Below are 11,145 nucleotides of genomic sequence, written 5' to 3'. Positions count from 1 at the left end.
AAGTAATATGAATGGAAGATTGAAAGGTTCTTGAAAACTAAGGGTGTTTGCGGTCTAGTATGAACGGTTTAAGCATTTTATTACAAAATGCAAATTTACAGTTTGAGATTTTTACATACCGATTTGGTTTGAGATGAAGTGTTGAGATCGGTTAAACCAAACCATAAAAATGCGGTCAATTAGCGGTTTAGATGAATTGGACTAATTATGAGTTTTAGTAAATTATGTCGAGACCTGTATTATGATATAAATCTAAATCGGTCAGACTAAACAACATATAGTCGAGTTTGACTGATCTCAACACTTTATTTTAAACCGTATTTTATAGTATGGTATTTATTATTATCAACAAAAAGTAATATAAATTATAAATTATCAATTAGTATTAATTGCAGTTATTCATTCATATTAATAATTTGAAATTTCTTTTATGTTATTTTTATTATTGTTCAACATATTTAGTTATCAAAAATTAAATATAACGACTTTAAAAATGTTTTATAAATTACATAGAAGTTAAAAGTTATATTATTTTTTTCATAGATGATAAATCTTTAATAATATTTTAATAATAAAATATTTAATTTAATTATTATTGTTTTGATAACTTTTTAATAAATCAAAATATTTAAGGCCGATCAACTTTGTTTTTATTCATAGTATATGTAATGATTATCTAAAATCATCATTTATTGTTGTAGATCTTTTCTTAAAATTCATATTTAGTTATATAAATCTAAAAAAATTAATAAATAAATAAATACACACACATATAATAAACCAAAACGAAATTTATTAATTAAATGTTACATTATTTAACTTTTTTATCATCTAGTTTGTATTAATTAACTATATTATTAGTGATTTGTTTTAAATAATATTATGAATTGTTAAAATTAATTAATTTTTAACATGTTCTTTTTTATCACTTTACAATTTTCAATTAACTTATCAATAATTTTGTTAAATATAATTATTTCACTAGCTAGCTTATAAAAATGTAACAAATACAAATAAGCCTATATATTAGCTACTTTACCAAAGACTAAGGATGGTGATTTGTCCCGACTCAATGGGAAACCCTGGCTTATCCGACCAGAACAGGGATGGGGATTCCCGCTAAAACGGGTCCCAAGACCAGGGCAAGGAATCCCTGGTAGACTCAAACCGGGTCTGGGGCCAGGGATCCCCGGTAGACTCAAACTAATGGTTATTTTTCATGGGGTTTGATCGGAGACGGGATGTTAATCCCCATACCCATTAGGGACCGGGCCCAGGGTCAGGGGCTGTTACTAAAAACCGGGACCGAAGTCGGGGATTACAAAACCCGTCTCATTCCCGTCCCATTGTCATGCCGACCGAAGACAACCTAAAATAACCTTATTTAATACTATTTTAGAAAATGTGCACAAGTAGAAATGCAGCACAAATTTTGGGGCACAATTTTAAAATTTAGCAAAATATTACAAGGAAAAGGAAACATGCAAAAGAACCGCGATTTTGGGAAACGAGGGTTCAAATGGGCAAGAACGTAAAATCTGCGATTTGGCCTCTTTTCCCTTCTCCCATCCCTCTTCGAAGTTCATCACGATTCAGAATTGATTAGAACCCTATCTGGTAACTACTTCAAATTCTTTATCAGTTTACTGTACATCAAAATTTGTTCTTATCGATTCGTGTAGTGTGCTTTGTTAATTCCGGCTGTTCTTACGAATACGGTTTATTTGATTTGATCTGGCAACTTCTCATTCTGAGTTTATGTTAGTGGCTATGAAGTTATAATCTCATTAGTTTGACGAATTTACATTTCCTCTTCTTTCAATTATAACTCCGCCTCTTTAGAATTAGGTTTAGGGTATACTGTCCGCATCGTGTATAAGCGAATTGACCATCGGAACGGTTTCAAATTGGGGCTGGGTTTTACTTTCAGTTGTTTTCAACTTCAAATTCATAGAATTTGAAAATTTTATAAAGGACAGACAACTACATTGCTAAATGCTTTACGTTTGTTTCATGAAAGGAGGTTAACTTTTGGATTTTGGAACAAAGCCTGATACCTTTTGGATGCTAAATAGATATGGGTTCTTTTTGGTACTTAACACCAGCATCTTTTAATTTGTTTTTAACTATACAAGACTAAAGTAATTAAGCAACCTTGGATTTCATGATTCACTTATATTTTAATTTTTTGGGCTGTGAATAAAACAACCTAGGATTTCATAGCCATTGATTGATGACAGCACCAAAATAAGAAATGGCTCGGCAACTAACTAATTTTGGTATCTAAGAGGAAACTAGAAATTGAATTAGGACCATGCCTACTTCTTTATTCTTATGTGTGTATAAATGGCTATAGTCATTCACTCATTTGTATTCACAACAAAGGTAGATTGTGATTCATACCTTGAATAGGCATGGGGTTCATGTTGCTGTAAAACTGAGTTGATGAATCAAATTACAGAGAGTGACCATGTGCTTACATATCAATCATTAAGGATCTCTAACTAGTTCTAAAAGTTGCACAAAGTTAGAAAATCATCATTCCCTTTTAACTTGCAACTTTTGGAATGCACTGAATATGGTATTCCAACCCCGAACCTGCAGACGTATGGGTTATGATAGATTAGTGTTGGTACTCTCATATATGCTCTGTGGTTTCTTCTAAACATTCTTACGCATGTTTGCCAGCTTTAATGGTTGTTTACTGCAAATAATGATAGAAGAAGCTAAAGGAAGTGGCTCACAGAATTCATTGGCATAGTTTATAAACAAGTTCTATACATTTGTTCGTTGGTCGAAAGTTTGTAGCTTGGGTCATCAAATTGTCGGGGCAAAAAGGTATATTGTTATTATGGATTGGACAGAAAAGCAAGAATGTGTATTATGTTGTAGAGGAGGCAAGCTCTTGGTCTGTAATGGTGATGGCTGCCCTATATCTGTCCATAAAGATTGCATGGGTTGCGAAGCTTATGTGGATGACGCTGGCAACTTTCACTGTCCTTACTGTGTTTACAGACAACTCACAGCAGAAGCTTGTCAACTAAGGGAGAAGGCTATGTTGGCAAAGAAAGCTTTGTCAACTTTCTTAGAGGAACAAATGAGAGATGGCAATCACCAAGAGCCAATAGTTGGGTTGGCTAATAAAGATAAACAGATCTTATCAGAAGACAAAGTTTGCTCGGTGGATGGGAACAAACTGGTTTGTGATGATGTTCAAAATCAACGTATCAATTTAGAGAAACATCAGAACTCTAAAACCCCTTTACCGTGTGAAGAAACTCATGACACCTTCGTATCCGAACAAACTGATGAGTTTTCTAACAGGCATGGAGAGGTTCCTGGGATTAATAATGTTAATTCTTGTAGGGTGATGGTTGTTTACAAACCAAACTCGAATCTTATCGATGCATGTGATCTTGATTGTATTTCACGTAAACAAGATAGGATGAGAGCTGACCAATTTAAGTCAGGTGTTAGCAAAAGGATCAAAGTTGACAATCGAACCAGAAATGCTAAGCGCAAATTTGATGGAGTTGTTGACAATCAACAGCATACTACTTCCATAGAAGAAGCAGCAGAGCCAAAAGATGCATGCATTTCATCATCCACAAAGAAGGAAATTGCTCACCAAAAACGAAAGCCTTTTGCAGCATTCAACAAGAATGGAGACAGTAGAAAAGAAGAATGCATGATAGAACAGGCAGCAGAAACATTGCTATCCTTACCAAATGGTATGCACTTGCACTCAAAATCTAATAGCAAGATCAATAATGATTACTCAGACAGTAACATTTTCTTGAAAGATCGTAGTCGTTCAAGACATGGACCAACCCATTTGTTAGATCATCCAAATGGTGCGACAAAGGGATCTTTAGAAGCCAAGACTGGTGTGATGAGTCATACAGAAAGCATTAACGTCAGCAATCGAGGAGTGCTTAAAGATTCTTCTAAGCAGCAGTTAGTAATCGACAGGTTCGAAATGAATTTGTTTTCTCTTGTGATGTTTATACTGAAGTGAAGTATGTTTATTATATTTATTCACAATTTCACATTGACTCTGTTATGTATTAATTCTTTTAATATTTGGTTTGTCTTTAGGAGTATGAGACATAGAGCACAATGGAGTGAAGAAGAAGAAGAGATGCTTAAGGTTTGCTGTTCCATAACCTTTTAATATGAGTTTTAGGCATGCATATGATTCACCTTTCATTGTATTGTTGTCATCGTTTTCAAAGACAATCGGGAAAGATAACACATGATAGTTTTCACTGTAAAGACGCAAACCAGGCCAAAGAGGACTGTGATTAGATTGTTAATGGGACTATGGAAACATTTATCTATAGCAATAATCCCCCTGTCCAACCATACCAGATATTGTTCGCTTTATCCACACCTGGACTCACGATTTTAAAATGCTTCTATTAGAGGAGTTATCCGGTCTCTTATAAGGCAACATTTGTTCCCCTCCCAACCTATGTGGGATCTCACAATCCACCCCCCCCCCCCCCCTGCAAGGAGCCCATTGTCTTCGTTGGCACACCAGTCATCCGTACCGGATAGTATGCGCAAATTGTCCACACATGGACATACAACTTTAAAGCGAAAAATATCTGGTACGGTTGGTTGGGGATGTTACTAAAAAGAAGGAAGTGAAATCATATATCTTATAGAATCTTGTTTAGAAGAAATGATGATTTTTTTGCTTATTGCTTAACTAGTTATCTTTGTGTTCCTGAATTGATGTTGTAAATCCTGCAGGAAGGAGTTCAAAAATTCTCACTATTAACACGCAAAAACCTCCCTTGGAAGAAAATATTGGAGTTTGGGCGTCATGTATTTGATGCATCTCGCAATCCTTCTGACCTAAAGGATAAATGGAGGAATATGGCGAAATAGAACCGAACAGAAGCCACAACTTTTAGGTTAGTTTAGTTTAGTTACCGCGAAGATGATTAACTACAACTCACATTTTTGTTTTGAGCTTCATCTTTGTGGAAATTTCGGGTTCAAGGAAGCAAGCAAGCAAACTATATCAACAGCAACTAGTGTAATATTTTTTTGATCCCATCCTCTATACATTAAGTTTATGAACTATTCAGTTTTTGTTCTTGACACTTATTTATCTCGGTTAACTGTTGATGAATTTCTCAATAACACTACTAGAAATATACACAATTTGCTCTGTTCTTTGAGGCAGAAGTCGGGTCTGCATATATCTCAACTCAGAGTCAGACCCCACCTCGTGATGGGATATATTGTGTTTTTTAGGTTTGGTTTGGTTTGGTTTGGTTACTATTAGGAATATACACATAGCAAAAGAAACCATACAACTCCAAACTATCTTAGCACTTTGGTAACATATCTGCCAACTCCTTAACCGTCTTTTTCACTAAGGTCTTGTTTGGTTTGCAAGTTTGGATGAGATTTGGAATTGAATTACGTTCCAATCACATGTTTGATTTGAAGAATTCCTAGAATTTGATATCAATAAAATCCCACAAATATAGGATCTTGAAATCCAGTGGAGATGGATGGTATTTCGCGAAATTTTTATAGGATTTGTTTGTAATAAAATTTTAAAATATGTTAAAACATGTGTTGTGTAATAATCAATTAATAAAAGGTAATTTAATTATTTTTGTAATTTGTTTTATATGAAATTTAATTTCATTCCAAATATGATGAAATACTACTCATCAAAGGATACAAATTTATGTACTGTATTTCGGTAGCTGCCCCGCTTGGCTCATTTTTTAGTTAAAAATGTTTAAATAAAGGGTTTTTTCGCCTCTTTCACTGTCAAAGTACCTATGGTACCGGTTCATATATATATATATATATATATATATATATATATATATATCTCTTAAAATCAGGGCTAACCCTGGTCACGGGCAGGCCGTGTGGTCACATAGGGCATCAAAGCCTAAAGGGGCATCAAATTATCATTTATTACTAGTTTTGAGTTTAATAATTTGAGAATTGGACAACTGGATTTTAACTATAAAACAGACCCAAGGCCTAGTAGTGATTAATATTGAATGTACATCGTTGGAAAAAGTTGAAAAGTTGGAAGAGTTTTTGTTGTATAAAGTTGTCTGTATGAATTAATCTGTTTGTATAAGTTGAAAAAGTTTTTGTTTAGGAGAGTTTTTTCGCAGATGCAATGAGCGTTTTTTTAGTTGGAAGGGACATGTTTGGAAGAAAAAAAAAAACTTGGTTTTCTATATAAAGCTCCCCCTACGAACTTACTGGATAAGTCATTTTCTATATCATTAAGCCACTACGAAACAGTCATGCATAGTTGAGCGAATAAGTTGTTAGTTCCATTAAATTTGTTAAGCTGCTAACAGATAGACCCTTAGCCTTTAGTCATTAGACCTGTAACCTTATAGTTTACTTTTTGCTTACTATAACAGTAATTTGAATGTAATTTATTATTTTAGTTAAAAACTAATTATAGTTTTCCTTGTGTTTTAAGTCCCACGTATTGAAATAAAGTTTCTATTTTGCTAATTTCAATTTGGAAAAGGGAAAACTGGAAAAAAAAGGAAGCATGATCTTAATCTAGGATTTATCCTTTTATATATTGTATTCGGGGTTTTGGTTTTTATATCCCTCCCATTGTATTTTCTTTATTATAATTAATAAAAATCAACATGAGGATGAGATACTTAGCTTAAATAGGTTCTAAACTCTTTAAACAATCGCATGTTTCGTTGTTTGATTTACTAAAAAAAATAAGCTTAAGGGCATTTTTTTATTATTTTCGCACAGGGCATCAAAAATCTTAGGACCGGCCCTGCTTAAAATGCCTGATTAAATGCAAGTAAAGAAGAGGGAAATTTTATTGTTATAGAATAATAAAATGGTACCTTTACATTTCACATTCTACTACCATAATCCACTGTTACAACTTTAACAACATTATGTCAAAATGCACCTTACAAGATTCCCGTATCAACTATATCATATTATCGTGCCAGAAGGAATCAACACGTCTTTGATTACGGTCACGATTCCGCTCTTTATGAAGTACCCATCTGTTTCCCTTGCTGCTTCTTGAACGTTATCGCTGTTTATAATCTGACATCACAACGTAACACATTAAACAACTAAAAGCCTTTACGTTCGATAATAATATCAAGAAATGAAACACGTTACTAGAAGTTACCTTCACATCGTTCCCTATACGTGCGTTCTTGTCGATGATGGCTCTTTTAATATGAGTATTCTTTCCAATACCAATTGGAACACTACCTTTCGCAGCAAGAAGCTCCCTGTCAGCATCCGTCTGGATCACAAAAGTAATAATTGTGATTTTTAAAATCAGACGCCTGACTCTAATACCATGTTAGGATATATCGAACCCTTTTAAGTCTCTTTCTAAAAGAAACTTCATAAAGATAAGGAAGGTTCCTATTCACACACACACACACACTTGGGATCATGTCGAAAAAAAAAATGGGGAAGGTATCCTTATATTGCGTGAAGATTACGTTCATACCTGAATGTGTACTTTCCCTAGTTTATGTGAAGGTGGTTACCACCACAAGCGTTCACACAATGTAAGGGTACATTCGCATATATTATTTGAAGATTACACGATCTTATGTTAATGTTACAGTTCTCCCCTTTCTCGTGAAAAATGGCATTTTTCACAGGGAACCAACCCTATATACATACATACATATATATATATATACACACACACATATATAGATAGACTTGGGATCATATGAGACCAATGATTTTTTGCGAGACCCGTAAGACCAATTCTCAACCCTTGGATTAGATCTACAATCGTCAGATCTGAATATTCATAAACGCCACGAGACTTCTCAATAATTACAAAATTGCCACCGTGCAACTTTAGACCATTAGATCATTAGCTTATAAAGTTGATCAATGAACATAAATTGGTTTTACGGGTCTTATAAAAAACCATTGGTCTCACGTGAACCCAACCCTATATATATATATATATATATATATATACACAACTGTATGGCATATTACCTCATAATAATCTGCTCCCATCAGCAATGAATCTTCAATGACCGCACCTTCAGCTATGCAAGATCGAAGCCCAACAACAGAATGATGGATTTTGCAGTTCTGCACAACCAAGATTCAAATAAAGATACCAATTTATCATCATATGAACTTCATTCTACGACTTTTTTACCACATGAAAATATGCCATTGATCATGTGCTAGCATGTTGTACTACTTTAGTAGCAGATCATGGATTGTTCCTATTTTCTAACCTTAATCATACACCCTTCACCGATAACACTATCCGTGACATCAGCATCAAGCATCTTGGAAGGAGGCAAGTATCGAGGTTGGGTGTAAATGGGCGATGAACGATCATAGAAGCTGCATCAAGCATACAAGACCACCACACAAACCTTTTAGTACTACAGAAAGATAACTTAACCACTGTGTAACCAGGTTCATAGAACGTCAACAGACATAAACACTGTTTAAAATGGAATCACCTAAAATCAGGTACCGGCTTTTTCGTGATTCCCAGATTGGCATTGTAGAAAGCCTCAATAGTACCAATATCTTCCCAGTAGCCATCATAAAGGTAAGCTTGTACCTACATAGATGGAAAATTAGTTGTCACATATAGATTTTGGATAGTTGGCAATATCTATATTAAGATTTGTTACTAAAAAGAGTATTCAAATGCATTACTGCTCAAACTCCGTGGCCATAAGGGGATTTTTATTCCTCCTTGGATTTGAACCTGGAACCTCCAGGTACTTTTGGCCTTTGGAGCCAAGCTCAAATCAATCAGGCACCGCCCTTGTGGTTGAATAGAGGCTAATTTAAAAAAGTAAGGAAATGAAGCATACTCTTAGCCCGATAGAAGTTGCTCCAGGAATTACTTCACTTCCAAAATCATTTGCTGCAGGGAACTTATCGCGCAGCAAATTCAACATTACGTCTTTGCTGATGACATATATACCCATACTAGCAATATAAGGCATCTCTTTAGCTCTTTCTTCGTCAAGGCCTAAAATGGTGGTATCAACCTTCATAGCTTTCAGTTGCTCTCCTTTTGGTTTCTCTGCGAATTCAATTATACGCCCTTCTTCATCGATCTTCATTAGACCAAATGCAGTGGCACGTTTTTCATCCATTGGCAGAGCTGCTACAGTAATATCAGCATCGGTTTCTCTGTGAGCTTGAATAAATCTTTCATAATCCATACGGTATAAATGATCTCCGGCAAGGATTAGGAACTCTAGAACATTATGCTCTTCAAACAGCCACAGATACTGTCTTACTGCATCAGCAGTACCCTGCAACCAGGAGATTAGAAGGTATATAAGATAGGAATGGTGAAGCATCAGAAGAAGCTTTAACTCCATCATTGTGAGCATCTGCCTCATGACTTCATGAGCTCAAAAGACGGTAGCTGATGCAACCATGGTAAGCCATAAGCTACATGGGCTTTTTTCATTTGTTCCAATTGTGCCCCTTATATTTTACATAAATGACCAAAACCCCATGCTTTTTAAATCATTTTACATTATCATGATATCATCTAGTTTATCTGCTATCAGCTAACTTATTAGCCAACAATTGGTTTTGCAGCTAACAGCTAGCTTATAGTTAACGGCTAACTTATCAGCTAGTTAAACATAACCACAGTGCACATTGCTTGGATTCCTAATTACCTGGAACCAGTTTGGATTCTCTGGACTCTGTTGAGCAGCAAGGACTTCAACAAACCCTTCATTCTTGTAACCACCCATGTTACTCGCATAAGCACGCGAAAGGTGGCGATTGAGCGATGCGGAGTTGAACTGTGTAAGAACATAAATCTTCGATACGTTGCTGTTCAAGCAGTTGCTAACAGGGATATCAATAAGCCTGTAGTTTGCTCCCAAGGGAACAGCAGGCTTTGCCCTCTTCTTTGTTAAAGGGTAAAGACGTGTGCCAGCTCCACCTCCAAGTATTATCCCCAAGACACTCTGCACAGATACCAGACAAGTAACAAAACTCTTAACTACATATCTTACATGAAATGACACCTCATTGTGATCCCATTATTTGTAATGCGATCAACAAGAAAGATTTGCTCCTGGATAAGAACTTTAAGCCATTTATCTAAAGGAAATTACAGGAAGAAAAGATCCCGAATTTGTAGTGTGATTGCATCTGTTCTTGTTTTAACCGGACATAGATTATCATAAGTGCTCTGAACCTGTAATGGTAGTGGATTTCAAGTGACTTCTACACACACTGCTTTCTATAAGCTTTACAGTACCCGACTATGAAGAAGATACAGATAATCTCTACTTCCATTAACAACATATATGTACTCTACTAGATCTAAACAGACCTTTAGTTGAAAATCTGGGAAAATTGCGTGAAATGATCAGCGTCTACCGAATACAAGATGCAAGCACATATAACGATCATACTGAAAAAAAGGCGGAGAGAAAATGAAGGATCATAAGTCATACTTGACTAGCGTCAGGATCAAGACATGTCTGCGAATTCTTAGAGTCGGAAACAGCTTTGGGAGAAACAATCACCGAAGCTCGACCTCGAGAGCATCGTCGTCTGACAGACGATGCCGAAAATATCTTGTCGCCGGAGAGGTGAGAGGAGGAGAAGGATAAGGAGGGAGCATGGAGGTATCTCCGGTCAGCAACAATGGCGGCGCCGGAGGAGGATGAAGAGAAGAAATGAGGTGGGTTGAAGGCTCCGACGGTGGCCATTGATGACCAGAAAGGTGAAAGTGAAAGTGGGTTTGTGAGCTTGACAAAGACTGAACTCGTGAAGTGTGGGGTTGAGTACGATAGATCTGCAAAACTACTCCCTTGTATCAATCCAAGAACATTCGATTCTCCATTTTGCCCCTACCTTTTATTGGAAATTACGTTATTGTCATTTTTTTAAATAAATTCTGTAATTTACTTCTAATCTACACTATATTATAAAGCATTTGACAAAAACTCTTAAAAATCATTTTTTATACGTAAAGTATTATTTATTAATGCATATTACTTAAAACTCAAGATTGCAAGTAGATTATGCGTAATTATAACTTATTAAAGCTTCATATCTGAATTCGTGTAACTAGCTGCAAATAAACATAATCAAATACAGTATAAACAT

At 35.4% G+C, this 11,145-nt stretch overlaps 2 protein-coding genes across 3 annotated transcripts; one reads left to right on the top strand and one right to left on the bottom strand.

Moving 5' to 3' along the window:
* The first annotated feature begins 1,502 nt into the window (after positions 1-1,502).
* On the top strand, positions 1,503-5,159 carry LOC112505679. Of its 2 annotated transcripts, XM_025109584.1 has the most exons (5): positions 1,503-1,617; positions 2,689-3,731; positions 3,804-3,972; positions 4,099-4,150; positions 4,759-5,159. In XM_025109584.1, exons 2-5 carry the CDS (start codon positions 2,852-2,854, stop codon positions 4,894-4,896), a joined length of 1,239 nt encoding a protein of 412 aa, XP_024965352.1. In that variant the 5' UTR covers positions 1,503-1,617; positions 2,689-2,851; the 3' UTR covers positions 4,897-5,159. The 2 variants fall into 2 exon arrangements, with proteins under 2 accessions (XP_024965352.1, XP_024965351.1); XM_025109583.1 differs by having other exon boundaries at positions 2,689-3,972.
* A 1,666-nt stretch (positions 5,160-6,825) lies between these two features.
* LOC112506755 (glucose-1-phosphate adenylyltransferase small subunit, chloroplastic/amyloplastic) lies at positions 6,826-10,809 on the bottom strand. The gene is made up of 8 exons (XM_025111008.1): positions 10,488-10,809; positions 9,696-9,992; positions 8,868-9,317; positions 8,505-8,608; positions 8,271-8,382; positions 8,020-8,118; positions 7,175-7,294; positions 6,826-7,086 (listed from the first exon to the last, which is right to left on the bottom strand). The coding sequence occupies exons 1-8, from the start codon at positions 10,743-10,745 to the stop codon at positions 6,970-6,972; spliced, it is 1,557 nt and encodes a 518-aa protein (XP_024966776.1). The 5' UTR covers positions 10,746-10,809; the 3' UTR covers positions 6,826-6,969.
* Between the last annotated feature and the right edge of the window lie 336 nt (positions 10,810-11,145).

Source organism: Cynara cardunculus (assembly GCF_001531365.2).
Source record: "Cynara cardunculus var. scolymus isolate 2C chromosome LG 2, CcrdV1, whole genome shotgun sequence".
NCBI lineage: Eukaryota > Viridiplantae > Streptophyta > Magnoliopsida > Asterales > Asteraceae > Cynara > Cynara cardunculus.
Note: the sequence above shows the minus strand (reverse complement) of the source record. Positions and strands in the feature narration are given on the sequence as shown.

Excerpts from the sequence above, each read along its gene's own strand:
- LOC112505679 (XM_025109583.1), top strand. The coding sequence starts at position 2,852 with ATGGATTGGACAGAAAAGCAAGAATGTGTATTATGTTGTAGAGGAGGC. Across the intron at positions 3,973-4,098 it reads CAGCAGTTAGTAATCGACAG|GAGTATGAGACATAGAGCAC; the intron begins GTTCGAAATGAA and ends GTTTGTCTTTAG. Across the intron at positions 4,151-4,758 it reads AAGAAGAAGAGATGCTTAAG|GAAGGAGTTCAAAAATTCTC; the intron begins GTTTGCTGTTCC and ends TAAATCCTGCAG.
- LOC112506755 (XM_025111008.1), bottom strand. The coding sequence starts at position 10,745 with ATGGCCACCGTCGGAGCCTTCAACCCACCTCATTTCTTCTCTTCATCC. Across the intron at positions 8,609-8,867 it reads CAACTTCTATCGGGCTAAGA|GTACAAGCTTACCTTTATGA; the intron begins GTATGCTTCATT and ends CCATCTATGTAG. Across the intron at positions 7,087-7,174 it reads GTATAGGGAACGATGTGAAG|ATTATAAACAGCGATAACGT; the intron begins GTAACTTCTAGT and ends TTGTGATGTCAG.